Source organism: Ovis canadensis, chromosome 16, assembly GCF_042477335.2.
Source record: "Ovis canadensis isolate MfBH-ARS-UI-01 breed Bighorn chromosome 16, ARS-UI_OviCan_v2, whole genome shotgun sequence".
Taxonomy (NCBI): domain Eukaryota; kingdom Metazoa; phylum Chordata; class Mammalia; order Artiodactyla; family Bovidae; genus Ovis; species Ovis canadensis.
The window spans coordinates 13,515,966-13,539,247 of NC_091260.1; the positions used below are offsets into that span (position 1 = coordinate 13,515,966).

Here is a 23,282-nt window from a genome sequence, read left to right on the forward strand (position 1 = left end):
TGAAGGGCTCAGTTATCCAGGAAACTCTCCAGGGGAAAGGGGGCGGGCTCAGGAATCATGTAGCCCTGGGTTACAACTCGACTGCTTACAAGCTTGGGACAAGCCCTTTCAACAAGTCTGAGGCTCAGTTTCCATGTCTGTAAGATGAGAGTTCATAAATCCTTCCTCACAGAGGAAAAGATGAATAAAGTGCCAAGCGGAGTGCGCAGGACCTCTTCCATTTTCTCCAGAGGATAATGTGCTCTAGATACGGCAGGGAGAGGAGGAAGGAGGCAAGGGTTATTCTGGAATTAGCCTGGGTCTCCAGGGAGGACAGGAGAGCTGGAATGTCCATCCTCGGCTTGGCTGAGCTGAGCCTGTCAACCGGGAAGGCTGGCTCGGCAGCCTGCAGGCCTGTTAATCCCCATCCCTGAACCTCCTCAAGCTGGAACCAGAGATTTCAGGACTGGTTGTTCTGAGAGCAGAGAGGGGTCAGGGGTGGGGGAGACTCAGGAATCCTCCTGTAAGGAAGTCAGGATGGGTGTGGGTTCAAGGGATGTCTCTCATTGGAGGCAAATTAGCTCTTGAGACTTAATCTGCCCACGTTCAAGCAAGAAAATACAAGTATTAAATTTCCCCCTGCATCACTATCAAGACTATAGAGGTCCTCTACTGTACAGCACAGGGGTCTCTGCTCACTGTTATGTACCAGCCTGGATGGGATGGGGGTTTGGGGGAGAATGGATACACGTGTACGTATGGGTGAGTCCCTTTGCTGTTCACCTGAAATTATCACATTGTTAACTGGCTATACCCCAATACAAAATAAAAAGTTTAAACTTTGGAGAAAAAAAATCCAAAAAAACTGAAGAAAGAAAAAAAGACTATGTGGGGTCCTCTGTGATTGGCGTGGCTGTGATACCACTGGGAAGGCCCCACCAGTTCCGGGGTTTGCTGACAAATACTGCTTGGGGTGAGCTGTAAAGTGGACTTATCCACTGTCCTTGGAGAGGGGTGGTCAGCAGGGCGTAGCGCCCCCAGCAGCTGGGAGGTGGGGGTGGCCCGCGTACCTGGTAGCCATGGGGGCAGGCGCAGCGGTGCCGCTCCACCGGGTCCTGGCTGCACGAGCCGTTGTTCTTGCACGGGCTGGAGAGGCAGGGATCGCACTTGGCCACGATGTTGATGTCCACTGGTCCTGACGGCAAAGCACAGGGAGTTGGCGGGCGGGCCCCCAGGAGGCTCACCGCCACCCCTCCCTTCTCCTCTGCCCTGGCTCCTTCCCCGGTCAGCCACAGGCCCTCCTCATCTCTGTCCAGACGGCAGCTGGCCCTCTCCAGCCAGAGCATCCAGTCATTGTCCAGAGAGGAAAACAGTCACAGCGGGACATCATTCAGAAGCACTTCTCAGTCAAATCAATTACTATAATTAGCCTGATCCGATTTTGGTGCTAATCTGCAAACAATGCACCATAATTAGAAACCCCTTGTGTATATTCAGGAAGCTCCAGGCCCAGGCTCCACTGGGACCTCCCATTCCTCCTTCCCCAAACACCTCTCCCCACTGAATAGTCTGTGCCAGGATAAAGAGGGCACAGACCCTGGGCCAAAGGCACACATAGGAAGTCCTCCTTTCAGAGCCCTTGAGACGGCAGGAAGAGGTAAGAAATGGCCCCGGCAGACACAGCAACGGTGCTGACGATGGCCAGCTGGGCTCAGCTTTTGCATCCATGCCAGTTTCAAACATGTCCTGTTCTCCTTGGCCATCAGGGCTGGAGGCAGGGAGCCCAGGTCCCTGCACAGAGCTTTTGAGCGGGGCCGTGCTGCCGCTGCTGCCAGCGCTGACAGAGCCCCGGACAGGCACGCCGTGGTTCACGTCAGGACTCTCAGTCGTCCTGGGGTAGCAGCCGTCAGTTCGGAGGCTGGACTGAGACTGGCCCCAGGTGAGTCTGGACATTTGCGAGCAGAGTGGACAGAATGGCCTGAGAGAGGACCGGTGCCAGCCGGCTCAACCTTGGCCTCACTGAAGAACAGGGGCATTGCCTGTTCTAGAGAGGGAGTGTGCTCCAGGGACATGATGAAGTTTTAGAGGTAAAGTATGTCTGTAAGTCGGAATAAATATTGCAACTTTAGGATGTAAGCAAAGGACTTTAACAAACAAATCTGTAGTACAAATGGAAAGGAAGTTTTTGGGAGAAAAATAAAGTTCCCCCAATAACCAAAGGCAAAATATAAAGGTATATAATATTTTACCAGTTGAATTAGCAATGATTACAGAATGAGATAAAATAATGCAAGGGTCTGATGAAAAATGTCCCCCAACGATGCTACTAGGAGCAAAAATTGGTTACCACCCTTTCTGGAAATCAATTTGGCAATAAATGTGAAGACCTTTGCAATGATCATATACTTTGGCTCAGTAATTTTTGTTCTCTGAATCTTATCTAAGAATGTAATTTTAAATAGAGATAGCCATGGTAAGGAAAAAAATGGGAAATACTCTAAAAGTTCAAACTCAGGACCTGGTTAAAGTTCCTGTGGAGTTAAGAGTGGAGTGGTACAGCTTGGTGATCAAGACCATGCTCTGGGATCGGAAGGACCTGGCATTCTCTTCACTGTGTAATCTTGAGAAGTCAACTAACCTCAGTAAGCCTCAGGTTTCTCATTTTGGGGAATTAAATGACTCCATGAAAAGTGAGAATTAAATGAACAATACATTAAAAAATGCCTAACAGAATGCCTGCTATAGAGTAAGAACCTAGTAGTAGTTTGTTATCATGATAACCATGCAGTCAACCAAAATTTCATGAGATCAAAGTATGCTACAGTAAAATGGGAAAATGCTTATGCTCTAAGAATGTTGGGTGAAAAAATTCAGGTTAAAGATTTTCCCAGCTATGCAAAAATAGGTAGGGCAAGAAGTCAACGAGGAATACATAGAAACAGCAGCAAGGGGCTTAGGGGAACAAAGGACAAATGGACGCTGAGATGCAGGTCTACGTTGGTTTCAGCATCTGAGTCTTTGTGTGGCCCATGGAAGAAACGGGACAGTGGTTTTGGAAGTTACACTTGTTGAGATGCCTAGCTCTGCCAGGCTGTTGGAGACCGAGCAGACCCTGCGGGGTGGGGGTTGGGGGAGGCGTGCAGAGATGTGTGTGTGTGTGTGGGGGTGGTCAGCACCTACCTTTGCACTGGAAGCGGTGGGTGGGCGTGGTGAGCAGGAGTCGGTCAGCCATGGGCTCAGGGCTGCTGCAGCGGGCGATGCCGGGCTCCTTGTACCCAGCTTTCACCCACTCTGACAGCCAGCGGAGGCTGCAGTCACAGTGCAGCGGGTTGGTTCCCAGTGCCCTAGGAGGCAGAGCAGGAAATCAGGGTCCCCTGCCCAGACCGGCCCATAGGCTCCAAAGTCCCTTGAAAAAGTAGATGATTTAGACTTTGCCTAGACTGGGGGTATCCAACAGGAGGACCAGCAAAGACATTATTCCTACTGGGGTGAAGTCAATGACTCCAGACTGTATCTCCAATCCCTAAAGATGTTCCAACCCCACCCGAGCTCCTTCCCTCTCTGAGGTATGGTCTCACCTACCCTGGTGAGATCCCATCCTCAACTCGTCCCCAATTCCAGCCCCTCCGGGAGGCTTCTGGGGCCTTCTGCCATTGATTACCTGGCTCTCTTGCCCCACTAAAGGGTGTACTGGAGGATAAACTCAGAGAGAAGGTTTTGATGCCCAGCAACCTAGGAGGCAGCTTCAGGCCACCAAAAGGGGCTCAGAGGGTGCCAGTTCAAATATGCTGCATTGGCTAGTGACTGTTTTGAGCTGAAGGCACTTAAGAAACACGACATGCTGTTTCTGCCTAAAAGCAGGTCACATTTCCTATGAGAAAGGTACCCTCCCTGCACTAGAAAGAAAAGAACATTCTTATCACCAGAGACTGGGAGTTGACACCAGAATGGATCTGTACAAATAAACCTACTAAAATATTTCCTAGTCACTGTCCCATGACTTACTGCCTCTCACCCAAGCCCCTCTGTCCTGTTACATGGGTGCATAGTAACTTAGCTGTGTCTAACTCTTTGCGAAGCCTTGGACTATAGCCCATCAGGCTCCTCTGTCCATGGGAATTTCCAGGCAAGAATACTGGGTGGGTTGGTAGGCCCTCCTCCAGGAGGTCTTCCCGACCCAGGGATCGAATCCCATCTCCTGCATCTCCTGCACTGGCAGGTGGATTCTTCACCACTGAGCCACCAAGGAAGCCCTTTGTCTTATTATAGCCCCACACTGTCTCATTCTTTCTGTAAAAACATATACAGGAATTCCTTTGTGGTCCACTGGTTTGGGGTCTGCGTTCTCAATGCTGTTGGGCCCAGGGTCAATCCCTAGCTGGGGAACTATAAAACTAAAAATCCCACAAACCACGCAGCACGGACAAGAAAAAACAAACAAACAGACAGACAATGTCTATCAACCTTGGTATCTTTGGATTTTAAATTTCCTTTTGAAGACTCCCATGTACACATAAAAACATTAAATGATTTATATGCTTTTCTCCTGTTAATGTCTCTTATGTCAGGCTGGCCATAGAACCAAAGAGGGTATAAGGAAAGTTTTCCTCCCCTATAGCACTCAGCTTTAAAATGTAGGGGAGGGAAACCTACAAAGAAAGACACGTCCAGTGCAGATACCTCCAAAGTGCTGTCTGGGAAGAAAACGTGAAAACTTCCACTGAGTTTTAATGAGAGCCTTTTCCGGGCCTCCCTGAGAGCTCAGTTGGTAAAGAATCTGCCTGTAATGCAGAGATTCCTGGGTTGGGAAGATCTGCTGGAGATGGGACAGGCTACCCACTCCAGGATTCATGGGCTTCCCTTGTGGCTCAGCTGGTAAAGAATCCACCTGTAATGTGGGAGGCCTGGGTTTGAGCCCTGGGTTGGGAAGTTCCCATGGAGAAGGGAAAGGCTACCCACTCCAGTATTTGGGCCTGGAGAATTCCATGGACTATATAGTCAGACACGACTGAGTGACTTTCACTTTTAATTTTCTAGCTTTTGACTATTTTATAATATGCATGTATATCAGTATTGTAGTATATATGCACAATATGAAAATAATTAAATATACAGAGAGTTGATATACAGACTCAAACATGTTCACTGGGAGAGATACGCAGGACCTAATATTTAAGGGCCCCAGTATCCCCTGTGTGAAATGGGAGGGGCTACCTAATTCTGAATTTGGAGAGCATCTGTGTTTTGGCATCAAGGCAAACCTGGATTTGAACCAGGTCTTTGCCACCTACTAGCTGTGCAACCCCTGGACCAAGTCTTCAGCTTTTTTAATTTCAGTTTCACCATGTCTCCCAATGGGATAAAACTGCCTGATTTGCTATAAGAAATACATGAGATAATTCATTTAAAGTGTTGAGCACATAGTAAGAGTTTTATGTTCATTCTTATTAAACATTTATATTGTTTACATAATTGATGCTGCTGCTCACGAAGGCATCAGAAGCTGGGAACACACAAGGTACTCAGTGTGGGTGTGTTTCTGTCAATAAAACATGTTCCATACATACGGAAAGAATCACACTGAGGTGGTAACGGTGACACTATTACTCCTGGTGTTACAGGCTTTCCTGTTTTGAGTAGATGCACGGAGGGGAGAAACAGGGCTACTTACAGATGGGAAAGAGACGTCAGGTCATTGAAGGAGCCTTCGGGAACACTGGAGATGTCGTTGCCGTGGAGGGTGCTGAAGCAGAAGCACAGAGCAGGTCAACCTTCAGAAAGTGCTGTGAACTCACTCCCCTCTCTCGGCGCCCCAGGCCGGCTCGCCGCCTCTGAGCCCACAGGGCGGGAGGGGCCCTCCTGTAAGTCACGAGCACGGCTGCTTCCACACTCAGCTCAGAAGCGGCAGTGCACTGGGTAGAGGGCTTGGCAAAGACCGAGATGCACTAGACGTGGGATGGAATCAGAAATCAGTCCCTTTCAGCTGTGGAACACTGGGTGAGTTATTTTCCTTTCTGGGGCCTCCATTTTTACACCTCAAAAATGGAGAGAGAGAGAGCGATCTAAACAAGACACGGGTTTCAGAGATAATGGGGAGAACTGTGGTTGAGATGGGGTGTTCTGGAGCTGAGCTGCTTGTATTCAAACTCTGACTCTGCCACCTACCAGCGGTATGACTATGGGCAAAGTTACTCGCCCTCTCTGTGCCGTGGTTTCCTACTGTAAAATGGGAATGAAAGAAAGTAAGGAGATTTGCCATAGCAGGTAGCTGTGGGTGCATTAGTCCATGTGGAGCCTGGCATTTTCTAAGTACTAAATGGTTAACCATTATTAATACTCATAAAAGGTCTTGAACAATGTCTGGTACAGATCATGAAACTGGTTCCCTTCATATTTACCTAGAGAGATTTAAGGGGGATTGAGAAATGCTATCAATCCCAGCTCAGGAGACAGAAAGAAGGGCTGTATATTTAACTTATTTAACTCATATGCAGAGTACACCATTAGAAATGCTGGGCTGGGTGAAGCACAAGTTGGAATCAAGACTGCCCAGAGAAATATCAATAACCTCAGATACGCAGATGACACCACCCTTATGGCACAATGCAAAGAAGAACTAACAAGCCTCTTGATGAAAGTGAAAGAGGAGAGTGAAAAAGTTGGCTTAAAACTCAGCATTCGAAAAAACAAAATCATGGCATCTGGTCCCATCATTTCATGGCAAATAGATGGGGAAACAGTGGAAACAGTGACAGACTTTATTTTCAGTTCAGTTCAGTTCAGTTCAGTTCAGTTCAGTCGCTCAGTCATGCCCGACTCTTTGCGACCCCATGAATCACAGCACGCCAGGCCTCCCTGTCCATCCCCAACTCCCGGAGTTCACTCAGATTCATGTCCATTGAGTCCATGATGCCATCCAGCCATCTCATCCTCTGTCGTCCCCTTCTCCTCCTGCCCCCAATCCCTCCCAGCATCAGAGTCTTTTCCAATGAGTCAACTCTTCACATGAGGTGGCCAAAGTACTGGAGTTTCAGCTTTAGCATCAGTCCTTCCAAAGAAATCCCAGGGCCAATCTCCTTCAGAATGGACTGGCTGGATCTCCTTGCAGTCCAAGGGACTCTCAAGAGTCTTCTCCAACACCACAGTTCAAAAGCATCAATTCTTCGCCGCTCAGCCTTCTTCACAGTCCAACTCTCACATCCATACATGACCACTGGAAAAACCATAGCCTTGACTAGACGGACCTTTGTTGACAAAGCAACGTCTCTGCTTTTTAATATGCTATCTAGGTTGGTCATAACTTTTCTTCCAAGGAGTAAGCGTCTTCTAATTTCATGGCTGCAGTCACCATCTGCAGTGATTTTGGAGCCCCAAAAAATAAAGTTTGACACTGTTTCCCCACCTATTTCCCATGAAGTGATGGGACTAGATGCCATGACTTTATTTTGGGGGGCTCCAAAATCACTGCAGATGGTGACTGCAGCCATGAAATTAAAAGACACTTACTCCTTGGAAGAAAAGCTACGATCAACCTAGACGGCATATTAAAAAGTAGAGACATTACTTTTTCAACAAAAGTCCATCTAGTCAAAGCTATGGTTTTTCCATTAGTCATGTAAGGATGTGAGAGTTGGACTTCAAGAAAGCTGAGCACTTAAGAATTGAACTGTGGTATTGGAGAAGACTCTTAAGAGTCCCTTGGACTGCAAGGAGATCAAACCAGTCAATCCCAAAGGAGATCAGTCCTGAATATACATTGGAAAGACTGATGCTGAAGTTGAAACTCCAAATCTTTGGCTACCTGATGGGAAGAACTGACTCACTGGAAAAGACCCGATGCTGGGAAAGGTTGAAGGTGGGAGGACAAGGGGACAACAGAGGATGAGATGGCTGGATGGCATCACCAACATGATGGACATGAGTGTGAGCAAGCTCTGGGAGTTGGTGATGGACAAGGATGCCTGGCATACTGCATCCATGGGGTCACAAAGAGTCAGACACCACTGAGCGAGTGAACTGAACTGAGAACTGCTGTCAACCCCAGCTAAGGAGACAGAGGGAAGGGGGCACTCGGACCCTGGAGAGATTCCCTGGAGCTGGACATTCATCTTTATGGGAAAGGGTTTGGCATCAACCACACACATACGTGGGTCTTACTGTCATGTTTATTATCTGGCAGTGTGTCTGAGGGGCCAGGCAACCTGCTTGGCATTAATCACACCTCTCTCCACTCTGTGGTGCAGTAACTGGGAGCTGTTCTCACTTGCAGGGTGGGGACACACTGAGCTTTCAATAAATGCCTGGAGAACAGGTCTGTGAAAAAGCTGAAGGAACATGGGTTTGCTGCTCAAGTAACAACACGAGTGAATCCCCAATTCGTGGGCTATCTCCCCATGGAGGGATGCGTCATCCACTGCAAAGAAAAAAAATCCCCATGCTGATGACTCAGTTTGGGTCTGGCCTGGGAAATGCAAGGTGGAGGATATTCACAGAAACTCAAAGGTTTCCTTGGTGACTGCTGGGCACCATCCCCTGGGCTGCGAAGGGAGCCCTAGTTGAATGAGGGGTGATTAACATTGACTGTGGAAGTGTAAACAGGATAATAACTTAGGAACTTGCTCTTTCGTTTTCCTGTTAGCTGATGTTAGCCTGCCCTGGGTCTTCAGCTGGAATATAGATGTGAGCTTAATTACACTTAATTACAAGTAAAGCATCTTGAGCTGACCGAGCGCTGCGGGTAATACACACGCACGTTTCTGAACCCCATTCCCAGAAATTCTGATTCAGTGGACTCTGCATTTCTAACACGCTCCCAGGTGATGCTGCTGCCCTGGTCCTCCAGAACACAGCTGGTTGTCCCGCGTTGCTCTCCTCATTACCATAAGCTCCTTCCCCTCCATCCCTCCTCTCCTTGAGTCGTGGTCCTCAATGCTTAGGCAGCCAGGACAACAGGATGAAAGTGCCCAGTCCTCTAAACACTGTTCGTGTAGCTTCTCACCTTCCCGGATAAGAAGGGGCTGAAGCACTTCCTCACACATCCATCAGTATCATTTAGTCTCTAATCCATGTGGTCACTTATGAATCAGAGTGGCTCCGGACTGCTATTAACTTGGATGTCTTCAGGACTGCTTGCTGTTTGCAAGCAAATGCACCCAACCCCATTGTTAATCGTTTCCGAATGTGGCTCGGGCCCCTGGAGAGGCACAAAGCTCTAATTTAAAAACACCAAATGACCCAAAGGCAGCTTTGGTCCTGTGACTCCTGCAAGTCACACTCCCATTTATTATGAGCTGAGCCACTGAGATCTCTATAAACTGCCAAGTAATGGGGCTGTAATTTACTGGGAGGATGCTCCAGAAATCTGCCTACGCTGCAGGTTCTGGCTTCTGGTTTGGCCCCCAAAGAAGGACTCTCGCATGTCCAGTCACCCTCTTAAAGAATGCCAGGGGAGTGGGACCAATGCGCCCTCCTGGGAAGCACTTTTCTCCGTCATTCTCCCTTATACCTCATGGAGGTGGGGAGGGCAGGGAGAGGGTGATGCGGGGTGGGTGCTGGCAAGCAACTCTGAACTGGACATGACTCATCTTCAAGCGCCTGGTACTCCTTTTTTCCACCTGACTCTCAGGTGGTGTTCAAGCAGCCTGGGGAACTCCAGGATGCATGTGAGAACATCAGGAAGGCGGCAGGAGGGCGTAACCATTCCCCGCCAGTTCTTCATCGCCTGAACCTGGATCTGCATAACTAGGTGATGCTCACGGCCTGTATAACAGATGACATGAACTGCCCTTGTCCTAAATGTGGGATGGGGTGGGTGAATTCTCTTCTGAGCAAACTAGGCAACTCCCAGGTGACCTGGGAGCTGTCTAGAGCCAGAAAACATGGGTTCAAATCCTTATTCTGATAATCAATGCTTGTGTAACTTAGACAACTGACGTATTCTTTCTGTGCCTCAGTTTTCTCATCTCTAAAATAGAGGCGTTCTTAATATCTACTTCCCTGGTGGCTCAGTGATAAAGAATCTGCCTGCGACACAGGAAACACAGGACTGATCCCTGGGTTGGGAAGATCCCCTGGAGGAGGAAACAGCAACCCTTTCCAGTATTCTTGCCTGGAGAATCCCATGGACAGAGGAGCCTGGCAGGCTACAGTCTATAGCGTCGCAAAAGAGTTGGACACGACTTAGCAACTAAACAATTTGTAGTAGATATTTTTAGGGATATGGGTTGATCAACATCAAACACCTCTTTTCTGTTAACAGCTCCTCCCTCTTCCGTGGGGACTCACCCCTCCCCACCTCTGAGTCCAAGCGGTTTGGCCTTGTGGGCAGAGCTATGGGCCAGGTCTGCCCAATCGGAGGCATAGTGATTGCTCTGAGGTTGAGCATGTGACCTAAGCAAGTCAATGGAGACATTTCTGGGGTTTTCCTTGGAATTATGAGGACAGAGGCAGTTTCACTCTGTGAGGCAGAAAGAGGCGCATTTCCGACAGTACCCCCGGGGGACTGGCATCTGGCCCTAGAACCTAATACCTACTATTGCATTTTTCAGTTCCCTGCATTGATACAGTCTCTATTTCTGTCTAAGGTAGTTTGAACTGGTTGTCTTTGCCTTCATTCGGGAAGGGATCTCATATACTGCTTCCTAAGCGAGGATTTACGGATGGTTCAGCTGATGCAGGGCCAGCACACAGTGAGCCCTCCCTCGTGTCAGTCAGGATTACTGCAAACACTCTCCTGACTCCTCCCTTCCCTGTTTTCAGACACACTGGGGCCACTCCTCTCAAGGCATTACTCACCCAAAGTGGAAGCCTGAAGCCTTGCAGCCTATTGTTCCCAAGGGGCCCCGTGTGGGGTTCCAGCAGACACGGTGACTTCTGGCAGAGCCGCCCCGTGTGCCTTACCTCTCTGCCCATATCTTTCATGCCACCCCACTCTTTAATTCTTATCCCAGCCCTCTCTGGGTAGGAAATAAAAATCTATTTTTAAAGAGGCCACATACCCTCCCCCACCCCCAGTCTTCAAGAAAAGTCTGAATTGAGAGGCAATAAAAATCGATGATGACCAGGACTTCCCTGGTGATCCAGTGGCTGAGATGCCAAGCTCCCAATGTAGGGGGCCCGGGCTTGATCCCTGGTCAGGGAACTAGATCCCACATGCTGTGACTAGAGATTCCACACACCACAACTAAGACCCGTATGGCCAAATAAATAAACAGATGGTAACCCACAATGGAGCAGGATGGAAGGCGGTAAACAGAGCAATAGGCTGGAAGCCAAGAGACACGGGTTCCAGCCTTGGTCCTGCTCCCACCTTGTAACTAGTCAGCAGTCTCCACCCTGCCCCCACCCCCAGAAGCCACCTTCCAGCTGCTCATGGAGTTTCCTGTATACACTCCTCACACACACATCCTTCCCGACTTCCAGGCTTGTCCAGAGACTGTATATTTCTCCTGCCTACCATGGACGGAGGAGCCTGGTAGGCTGCAGTCCATGGGGTTGCTAAGAGTCGGACACGACTGAGCGACTTCACTTTCACTTTTCACTGTCATGCATTGGAGAAGGAAATGGCAACCCACTCCAGTGTTCTTGCCTGGAGAACCCCAGGGACGGGGAAGCCTGATGGGCTGCCGTCTATGGGGTCGCACAGAGTTGGACACGACTGAAGTGACTTAGCAGCAGCAGCAGCAGAATGTTCTTTACTCCATCCCAATTTACGTATCTCCCTCTGACATTTCAGACTCAGCCTTCAGAACAGAAGTTAACAGCAGTAATTCAGACAGCAAACAGTCTTGGGTTCAAATCCCAGTTTGACTCTCCTGGTGTGTCACTTTGGAAAAGCTACTCAATCTTGCCAAGCCTGTGTTTCCTCATCTGGATAATGGGGATAATAGTGGTATATTCTTCCTAGAGTTGATGGGAAGAGTGAATATGACAATGTAACAGAAGTGTCGAGCCCAGTGTGCAGTGCACAGTCAGCGTTTAATAAATGTCAGCAGTGAGAACTATTTTTAAATCAGAAAGTCTTGCTGACGACCAGCACTGGTGTGAGTGCCTCTCTTGTATTCCTGTGGCTCTCTTACAGGCATCACCCAGTACTGGCAGTTGCTCTGTGTCCCCTTAGACCATGTGCTCTCTGAAAGCATAAACTGCTACCTTCGCTCTTTCCACCCTCTTCCTCCCAGTGTTGAGCATAGCAGTAACTCACAGTGGGCATTCAGGAAAGAATGAATAAATGAAAGAACTTGAGCAAGGCATTCAACCTTTCTGAATCTGTCTCCTTGTCTTTAAATGAATGGTTTGGACAGGATAATTTCTGAGATTCACTCCTGATTTCTAAAACTCATAATTAAACTTTTTTTTGTGTGTGTGGCACCAAAAAGGGCCAAACTAGGGCCATGGTTTGAAGGTCACAAGGAGTCACCTTTTGGCTCTCCAGGACTGTCTGATGTTCAATATCTGGTCCCCAGCCGGGGAGGTCCCTGGTGGTCCAGTGGTTAAGACTGCACACTTCTGCTGCAGGGGGCAAAGGGAACTAAGATCCCTCATGTCACACAGCCAAAAACCAGGAATATGGTTGTCTGGAAGAGAATGAGTTCTTGGTCTCTGAGGGTAATCAAGCAGAGGGCAAATGGGGCCCTTCACAGAGATGTTGCAGGGAGGGTCCATACAGTCAGCTGAGCAGTGAAGAACAGCCCTGGGTGCATACGCAGCAAGCACAGGGACTTACTTCAGGGACTAGGAGCTAAAAATACAGAGGATGATGAATGACAGTGGCCCGCTTGCTCCTTCACAAGCCCACACTGACACAGTGCTCCCGGCGCTGATTCCAGGTGGCCCTCTTGTGACTGGGCAATGACAGCTGGGACCACACGCACTCAACGTGTGTGGCTCGGGGTGGGGCAAAGATCAGGGAACAGGCGGATCCCCCAAGGTCTAGAATGTCTGGGGGAAAGTTCTCTTCCAGCTATTTTTAGATTAGGAGTCAGGTAGGAAAAGCATATTTTCACACAATATTTTATACTCCAAAGCTTCTCGACCAATGTACTATCTGAAATATATTCATATCCACCTGCCAACACACACACAAACTCCATCTCTCTCCTCTCATTTCGCCTCCCTCTCTCTCTCCCCCTCTCTCTCATAAATGTCAGGTCTTTCTTCCTGCTTTCCAGAACATTTTTTGGCCTTTTTCTATAGCTAGACCTTGCTGCTCATCCTCCTTCTTCATCCCAAACTGCCAGTATCCCAGGGTCTCGAATCATTTCTGAAGTTTTAATCAAATTAATGGAATCCTTTAGATATGAGAAAGGAATATACAAATGTCCACATGCAGCTACTGATACTACAATTACTTATTTTAAAAGCCCTATCTGGGACTTCCCTGGTGGTGCAGTAGAGAAGAATCCATCTGCCGATGCAGGGGACACCGATTTGATATGTGGTCTGGGAAGGTTCCACATGGAGCAACTAAGCCTGTGCACCTCAACTTCTGAGCCCGCACTCCAGAGTCTGTGAGCTGCAACTACTGAGCCCGGGTGCTGCAACTACTGGAGTCTGTGCCGCCTAGAGCCCGCGGCCGCGACCGCCGAAGTCCGCGCGCCTAGAGCAAGGAAAAGCCACCACACTGCAACCAAAAGTAGCCCCCGCTCGCCACAACAGAGAACGTGTCCAGCTCTGAAGACCCAGTGCCCAAAAAAACCTTAAAAAAAGCCTACTTTGTTTCCCACCCCTCTAAATTATAAATGTTACTACTTTCATTCATCTTTACCTCTGTCCTCATTTATTACAGAAATGACTTGATGTTACCAAGTTAGCCTTCAATGGTTCTTTTCATTTACCCACGCTCCGTTATAGTCCTTTGTGGTTATCAACGTTTACCAGTTATAGTTGTAACATATACACAAATTAGGTTTACTTTTTCACATAATGCTGTGTAGTAAACAGGCTCCCACTCTGCTCTCTAGTTTTCCTCTTTACCTCTTTTAATAATTGTACTTCATCGACCGGTTGCACCATGCTTTCCTTATGTATTCCCACTATGGCCCTTCTGAGTAATATTTAAAATTTAGGTTAAAAATAACAGTGCAACTAAGGTCTTAATGCAGAGAACCTTTCTCTCCTTTTGGATTATTTTTTCGTAAAAACTTCCTAGGTGTGCAATTACTGCAAGAAAGGATACAAATATCATAGAAGAAATGTAGCCCATAAACATTTTAATTTTTCCTGCTTCGGCCCTTATGCAGAGAATGGTTGCTCCCCACTGAGGCAGACAGTTTGGATGAGAGCCTCTAAGATCCCCTTTGCTGTTCGAGAGCCCATCATTCTAAAATGATGCTGCGAAAAGCCTACCCGTTCTGAAGTCAAGAGACAAACGTAAGTGTGTTGGACGTGTCTGTGGACTCCTGGTGAACTAGTGACAGCTCTGGTCCTGGAATGACACCAACGAGGTGCTGAGGAAGCAGGGAATCCTGGGCAGGGGGTTCTGTGCACCCCACCACCCTGGTCGACAGACAGATGGACAGGCAAACCTCTTTCTCCCTTCCACACATTGAGCTGCCCCAGCCAGAACGGCTCTAATTATGAACACATGGACACAGACCCCACTGAGATGGTGGGTCCCACCCATGGCAGCCCATCTATGCCCAGAACCAGAAGACTTGTGGGGGGTCAAGAAGCTGGGATTGAGCGGTGGTGGGGCAGCAGGTCCAGCCGTAGTCCCGGCCAGTGAGACGAGCCCCATTGTCTTCAGGTCGAAACAGGGAAATGGTTTTGCTGATGTTGGTATTCTCCAGCTCCCCTGAGAAGCTGGATAATAAATAAGTGACAATAACAGATTGCACACTGTCAGCGCGGGAACTTTTTTGCCCCTAGAGAATTGATCTTTAATAACAGCACAGATGACATGTGGTGGGAGTTGTCGCTGACACTGGTGTTTTGTGGGCCTCAATAAATCACATCAGCTTGGAGGCTCATGAACGGACCCACTTGTTGGGTGCTGTCTGCTGACCATCACTGGGTCCTGGGAAGGATCCTGGGGCTCTGAGTCAGAAAGCTTGATTCTGCAGCCTCCTGACCGCTGAATTTTGGTCCAGTGATGGTACCAATCTGGGCCTCAGTTTTCCTATCTTTAAAATGGGTATAATTCTCTCACTCTCACAACATTGTTTGCAGAAGATTCCATGAGGCAATGACCACAAAAAGCCCTGTAAAATATGGCTATGACTATTATAGTCATTATAGTCCAAAAGGGTAAGAAGTTGATAGGTTTGGGAGTATTTGGCATCTCTCTTCTCACAGGACTATCATTCAAAGGATCCTCCCTTGCCAAGAAAACAGGTGCAATATGGCAAAGCACAAAAATCAGGTGACAAAGGGCCCAGGGTGAGGGGTGGCAGTGAGGTGCCACTCCTGCTGTGGCAAGTGTCGATGTGAAAACAGCCATAACAAACGCATATAAAGTGTTTCTCATGTACGGAGCCGTGCTGAGTGCTTTACACACAGTATCCCATTTAATCCTCATAAGACTCTGTGAGGCAACTGCCCTCATTATCTGATTTCATGGATGAGAAGACACACATCTGGGGAGGGGCAGAGCCATGCCTGGAAAGCAAGGGACCCTACGGCCATCTCGCCTTTGCTCAGAGGTCACCTGCCTCAGCTGGCTGTCCCCTACCCATGCGTAGCCCAGCCAGGCTACGGAGCTAAGTTGGTGGGGGGGCGCGTTGGTGTGGAGGCTGCTGACTGCACAGAGACTGCTCAGCCCTACAGGAACGCAGAGGGGAACCTGGGAGGGCCAGGTCTCTCCATTTTCCAAGAGCGTATATAGAAGTCAGGATTGATAGGAAAAAACCTCCTGATATTTCAATGTTAACAACGTATTAAAACTTTCAAGAGCTCTGTGAGTCGACTCCATTCCAAACAGAAAGCTGTGTGTGCGGGGGCCCTGGTCGCTGGCTCCCAGCTTGGGCTCTCTGAGGCAGGAGCTCAGTTTCCTTGCAGAGGTTTGCATTGTTACCATGGCCCTTCTGAAGCCAAGGGGGCTGGCTGTGAAATAATGACCATCAGAAGAGAGGCCAAGTGCTGCCTACTGGGCTCTGCTGGGATGCAGAGTATAATCACATGTAACTACAGATCATAATCCTCGCAAGGCAGGTGCTATGGATCCCGTTTTGCACATAAAGAAGTAGGAACTCAAGAGGGGATAGTGATGTGCGCCAGGTTGCTCAAGAGGAAGTGGGCTGGAACCAGGAATGACTGACTCCTAAGCATGAGTTCTCTCTGCCCCATGGGGCAAATTACGAGTGTTGGGTGGGGAGGGACGTGGGCTTTGAGTAACGGCAAGCAGGGAACAGAGTGCTCAGTCCTGTCTGCCGTTACCAGCGAAGTCTAAGTCAAAGGCGGCTCACTGGGGTACTCACAGCACTCGGAGGGACCGCAGCCCATTAAAGGAGTGGACAGGGATGCACCGCAGCCGGTTGTAGCTCAGGATCCTGTGGAAAAGGACACACAGGCTCTGTTGGCCCCTCCTAGTCTCAGCTATTGCCGCATGCATGAGTCCACACTGTGCACCAGCCAAAGCAAATGGTTTCTTTACCTTCACCAATTTAATAAACTGGCAGAAAGCACCCTGAGGATAAAGGGAAGAGAAGCATCCCCTGCCACTCCAGAAGCTCCCAGTTTCATCTCCCCATTTCCTCCCGGGCTCCTAGCAGGCTGGCCCCTGACCAGCTTTGCTGTCATCTCCCTCTACTGTCAGATGGTGAGTGCTCACAGTGCACAGAGCTAATGGGTAATAAGTGGATCTGAAAGTGAAGTCGCTCAGTCATGTCTTGACTCTTTGCGACCCCGTGGACTGTAGCCCACCAGGCTCCTCTGTTCATGGGATTCTCCAGGCAAGAATACTGGAGTGGGTTGCCATTTCCTTCTCCAGGGGATCTTCCCGACCCAGGGATTGAACCCAGGTCTCCCACACTTGTAGGCAGACGCTTTACTGTCTGAGCCATGAGGGAAGTCCAAATGGGTCTGAGCAAAATATAATTGAGTAGGGAAAATTCACAAATCACAGAAGGTATTCCAGACATGAACTTCAGAAGCAATTAGGTGCCAACCCCTTTCTACCTGCCCAGAGTTATGACCTATTTTGCTTCCCTTCTGATGATGAGGGTCTGCCCTGTGCTGGGTCAGCCACCGTCCTGAGGATCACTAGAGCAGGGCACGTAAGCCTGAGGGACAGCGGAAGGATGCACTTTGTGCCAAGCCCATGTTAAACACAGTAGCTCTCTGTACTCACAGGGTGGAGAGGTGAGACATGTTGCTGAAGGTGTAGTTGGTCAGCATGCCAATGCTGTTGTTGCTCAGGTCACTAGGAAAAGAAAACGGAAGGGTCACATTGTATTGTTAGTTGCATGTGGGGTCTTCCCAACCTCCACACAGGCACATGTGCCTCCCAAGCAGCCATCCATCCATCCATTCAGCACTCACCCATCTATCCATCCACCCACCTGTCCATACGTCCATCCACCCATCTTCCCATCTCATCCCATGTTTATCCACCCATCCATCCATCTACCTGTCCATCTGTCTATCCACTTATCTTCCAATCCATCCATGTATCCAGCCATCCATCCATTCCTCCATCTTCCTATATGTCCATCAGTCCATCTGTCCATCTGCCCATTCATCCACCCATCTGCCCATCTGTCTGTCCACCCATCTCCTCATTCACCGAGCTGTCCATCAGTCCAACCTTCTGTCTGCCTATCCACCCATCTACGCATCCTCCCATCTGTCCATCACCCATCTATCCATCCGCCCATTCGTCTGTCCATCTACCTGTTCACCTCACTGCCCATCTGCCCATCCATCCATCTATCCACCCATCCATCTATTCACCTATCCACTCATTAGTACAAATGTTCATTTTTAATTGAAGATTTATTCAATCAGTCATTCAAGTAACTGCCATTTATTCATTCATCCATTTATACAGCTGTCTACTCATCAAATTTATTCTACCAGCAAAACATAATGCACAAGATAACAGTTTCTTCTTGTTCTAGAGCTTTTTATTCCCCTTGATCAATTCTTGCTTTCACAGTCCCTCCACCTTCCCTCTCTCCCAGCATTCATTTTCTCCCATCTTATCACATTCTTTCTTAGAGGGAATGAGGTTGGTGGGAGTGTGATCCTCTGCCAACTGCAAGCTCCAGCTTCTCACCAGGGATACATATCCAGAGCAGTGGTTTTCAGCATCAGCTGTACATTAGCATCATCTGGGGGGCTTTATGTCCTCCGAGACCTGAGTTTCATGGCCAGATATTCTGATTTAACTAGTCCAGTGTGGGCTTGAGCGTCAGTGTTTAAAACAAAGCCTAAAGTATTGTGATGATTCCTACCATCAGCTGAGGTCCAGGGCCATTGCTCCAGGGCTCCCTGCCCCTTAGCACATGGGGCATCTTTCAACTACCAGTTGCCCAGGGATCCTGCTTGCCCTCTTGGCGAGGCAATGAGGCTGTTGAGAGACAAAGCTCATGGACCAGCCAGCATCCTGAGCCCCACTCACGCCTAGCAACCCTGCTCCTCCTTCAGGGGTTTTCCTGGGTTTTGGCAGACTTGGAGACAGTGGCAGCTCCCACCTGAAGGAGTCTCAATTTGAACTATCTCCCTGGGTGGGAAAGATGCCCTGGAGAAGGAAATGGCAACCCACTCCAGTATTCTTGCCTGGAAAATCCCATGGACAGAGGAGCCTGAAGGGCTACAGTCCATGAAGTCGCAAAAGAGATAGACATGATTTAGCAACTATACAACAAACAACTTAGAACCTTTACTGAGTAACTAAAGAAGCAGGAAGAAGAAAAGGCAAATTTGTGCTTTTGGCCATCCTGAGTGCAGCCACTGCTTGCAAGAAACTGAAGACTAAGGGATCTCAGGAATTTAATTGGGAGCCCGGAAGGTCAGAGGCTCCAAAGGCAAGGAGGGAGGTGACGCAGGTGGCTATGGAGGCTGGGCCCTGGGTGCTTCTGTGTGCAGCCCTCACTGGGTGAGGCCCAGCGCATGTGGTTGGCCTGTTCTTCCTAGCTGTCTCCTGCTGCTCCACCCAGAGGGAGAAGGGCAGGAACACCCCAACGGCTGCAGTGCCATCCTCCCCTTCCTCTGCACCTGTTTCTTAAGCTCCCCTAGGAGAGAAAACTAAACATCCCACTGATGTCCCACTGATGCTGGGCTCCTTACATGAGTGTCAGATGTCGGAGGCTGGATAGCTCCTTGGGCACAGCTGTTAAGTGGTTTCCTTCCAGGTACCTGAAAGAGAGGTGCAGAGTCATGCTGGGCAAAGAGATGCCTCCTGTGATTTCCCAGGCTTGACTGGGTCTCTGTTTTGCTCTCTCATAGTTATTCCCCTCTTGCCCCGCCCTCCCACTTCAAAGCACAAACTACATTTGCCATCTACTATTTATTCGCATGATTGTTCAACTAAGGATGCTTTTCCACTGGGCTGCTAACCTCCATGATGGCAGGGCTCTTGTCTAGATCTCTTCAAGAAAATTAGAGATACCAAGGGAACATTTCATGCAAAGAAGGGCACAATAAAGGACACAAATAGTATGGATCTAACAGAAGCAGAAGATATTAGGAAGAGGTGGCAAGAATACACAGAAGAACTGTACAAAAAAGATCTTCACGACCGAGATAATCATGATGGTGTGATCACCAACCTAGAGCCAGACATTTTGGAATGATGTCAAGTGGGCCTTAGGAAGCATCACTATGAACAAAGCTAGTGGACGTGATGGAATTCCAGTTGAGCTATTTCAAATCCTAAAAGATGATGCTGTGAAAGTGCTGCACTCAATACGCCAGTAAATTTGGAAAACTCAGCAGTGACCACAGGACTGGAAAAGGTCAGTTTTTATTCCAATCCCAAAGAAAGACAATGCCAAAGAATGCTCAAGCTACCACACAATTGCATGGATCTCACATGCTAGCAAAGTAATGCTCAAAATTCTCCAAGCCAGGCTTCAACAGTATGTGAATTGTGAATCTCAACTGCATTTAGAAAAGGCAGACGAACCAGAGATCAAATTGCCAACATCTGCTGGATCATGGAAAAAGCAAGAGAGTTCCAGAAAAATATCTATTTCTGCTTTATTGACTATGCCAAAGCATTTGATTGTGTGGACCACAACAAACTCTGGAAAATTCTGAAAGAGATGGGAATACCAGACCACCTGACCTGCCTCTTGAGAAATCTGTATGCAGGTCAGGAAGCAACAGTGAGAACTGGACATGGAACAACAGACTGGTTCCAAATAGGAAAAGGAGTACATCAAGGCTGTATATTGTCACCCTGCTTATTTAACTTCTATGCAGAGTACATCATGAGAAATGCTGGGCTGGATGAAGCACAAGCTGGAATCAAGATTTCCAGGAGCAATATCAATAACCTCAGATATGCAGATGACACCACCCTTATGGCAGAAAGTGAAGAAGAACTAAAGAGCCTCTTGATGAAAGTGGAAGAGGAGAGTGAAAAGTTGGCTTAAAGCTCAACATTCAGAAAACTGAGATCATGGCATCTGGTCCCATCACTTCATGGCAAATAGATGGGGAAACACTGATAGACTTAATTTTGGGGGGCTCCAAAATCACTGCATATGATGACTGCAGCCATGAAATTAAAAGACGCTTACACCTTGGAAGAAAAGTTATGACCAACCTAGATAGCATATTAAAAAGCAGGCATTACTTTATCAACAAAGGTCTGTCTAGACAAAGCTATGGTTTTTCCAGCAGTCATGTGTGGATGTGAGAGTTGGACTATAAAGAAAGCTGAGTGCCAAAGAATAGATGCTTTTGAACTGCGGTGTTGGAGAAGACTCTTGAGAGTCCCTTGGACTGCAAGGAGATCCAACCAGTCCATCCTAAAGGAGATCAGTCCTGAATATTCATTGGAAGGACTGATATTGAAGCTGAAACTCCAGTACTTTGGCCACCTCATGCGACGAGTTGACTCATTGGAAAAGACCCTGATGCTGGGAGGGATTGGGGGCAGGAGGAGAAGGGGATGACAGGGGATGAGATGGTTGGATGGCATCACGGACTCAGTGGACATGAGTTTGAGTAAACTCTGGGAGTTGGCGATGGTCAGGGAGGCCTGGCATGCTGCAGTTCATGGGGTTGCAAAGAATTGGATACAACTGAGCAACTGAACTGAACTGAAGGCCCCAGACAGTATACAGAGCGGCACACAGTAGGTGTTCAAGAAATTATTTGTTGAATAAAGCACGCACATTGTACCTGGCCCTCACAATATCCTTAACGTGGCAGGGATTCACAGATTCTGACAGAAGTTCAGAGAGGTTAAAACACTTGCCCAAGGTCACAACGTGAGCAATGGCTGAGTTAGGACTTGAACCCAGGTCTCTCTGACTCCAGTCTTTACCACAGTTCCCTATGGCCTCTACTTAGCTACTGGAGGGTGTGGAGAGCTGAGTTAGGATTTACCTTCAGAACCCTAATTCCATGTTGAGCATCTCTGATGTACATCTCAAAACTGAGGAAACAGGCATGTACCTGAAACCCTGGGCATGGTCTGCAGCAGGATGACCATACAGGAAGGGCCAGGGTTCAGAATAAGGGTACATCAACAGGAGACTCCTCCTGGACAGACAGAGGCTGAGCCTAGACCTGCCTGGACTTTGGGGTCCTGTACCGCCCTACTCATCAGACACGTGAATGTGGCTGAAGACTGAGAAGGCAGTCTTGTTTGAGGATGAATCACAAAGGTAATTGCTACCCTTGAGAGGGGACGTGGGCCAGTTCATTCATTCCCACCCTTGCTGTAAACCCTTTTCCCTGAGATTCCTGCTGCTTTAAGGACAAAATAGCAAAACTTTCAGGTGGTTTTTAATGCCTGCTCTGATCTCCTGGGTGAGTTTCCCTTGATATAAAGCTCTCAGAGTTTTTTCTTCTCTCATTAATAGTCAACCTCCAGCTGCTGCTCTTCACTGATGCTCTGCCCGCCTTGGGCTCCATGAAGGCAAACACTGTGTCTATCTTTTTCTAGACCAGGACTTCTCAACCTGCAGTGTACACGTAAATCACCTGGCATCTTCCTAAAAGGCAGATTCTGATCTAGTAAGTCTGCCTTCAGGTTGGAGAGTCTGCGCTTCTGATAGGCTCCTGGGAGATGGCGGAGCTCCTGGTCTACAGACCACATCTTGAGTAATGAGGTGCGGAGAAGGCAGCGGCACCCCACTCCAGTACTCTTGCCTGGAAAATCCCATGGACAGAGGAGCCTGGAAGGCTGCAGTCCATGGGGTCGCTAAGGGTCGGACACAACTGAGCGACTTCACTTTCACTTTTCACTTTCATGCATTGGAGAAGGAAATGGCAACTCACTCCAGTGTTCTTGCCTGGAGAATCCCAGGGACGGGGGAGCCTGGTGGGCTGCCGTTTCTGGGGTTGCACAGAGTCGGACACAACTGAAGCGACTTAGCAGCAGCAGCAGCAGCAGCACACTGCCAGGCTTCCAGTAGACCCATCACAAAATGAATGAATGGGACAAAACAGGTTAAAATAGGATACGGATAAGTTTGTCAATGCTTCCCAGGTGGCTCAGCGGGTAAAGAGTCCACCTGCTATGCTGGAGATGCAGGGGATGCAGGTTTAATCCCTGGGTTGGGAAGATCCCCTGCAGGGAGGGCATGGCAACCCACTCCAGTATTCTTGCCTGGAGAACCCCATAGACAGAAGAGCCTGGTGGGCTATGGTGCATGGGGTTGCAAAGAGTTGGACACGACTGAGCAAGCAGCATGCACATGCCAGTTTGTCAATGACCAAACGGGGCTTAGCTCTAAGGACAAGTTGAAATGGGTGGTACCACAATTTAAGGCCAAGTGACTTTATCCCCGTGACTGGCCCCAAGGGATCTTCATGGCACAGAACGCTAGGGAGGGCCCCACGTGGCCTCTGGTTGCCTCGGCATGTTGAGTTAATGTCCCTTTGATCCTCAGGTTCTGCTGTGTATCCATTCTGTGCTGAGAACTCTGCTAGATGCTGGGGGAGATACAAACATGACCAGACCCCATTTCTGCCTTCTGGGAGCTTGACCATCTGCGTAAAATTCAGCCACATGCACACACACACATACACACACACGTGTGCCCATGCACACACGCACATTTAGATTATGCCCTCAGGCAGAGGAGCTAAGACAAACATATTCACTGATGTTGTCATTTATTCAGCAGAAATATTTACTGGGAAACTGAAATGTACCAGGTACTGTATATACTGGTGAATAAGGC

At 48.5% G+C, this 23,282-nt stretch overlaps 1 protein-coding gene across 1 annotated transcript in view; it reads right to left on the reverse strand.

The window, feature by feature from the left end:
• The window catches only part of SLIT3 (slit guidance ligand 3), a 724,331-nt gene that overhangs the window by 49,477 nt on the left and 651,572 nt on the right, over positions 1–23,282 (reverse strand). Inside the window, exons 21-26 of the mRNA XM_069555989.1 lie at positions 19,207–19,275; positions 17,267–17,338; positions 16,395–16,466; positions 5,651–5,722; positions 3,160–3,323; positions 1,050–1,174 (exon numbers count right to left, since the gene is read on the reverse strand). Coding sequence (XP_069412090.1) covers positions 1,050–1,174; positions 3,160–3,323; positions 5,651–5,722; positions 16,395–16,466; positions 17,267–17,338; positions 19,207–19,275 — 574 coding nt within the window. The remainder of the gene's footprint in view (positions 1–1,049; positions 1,175–3,159; positions 3,324–5,650; positions 5,723–16,394; positions 16,467–17,266; positions 17,339–19,206; positions 19,276–23,282) is intronic.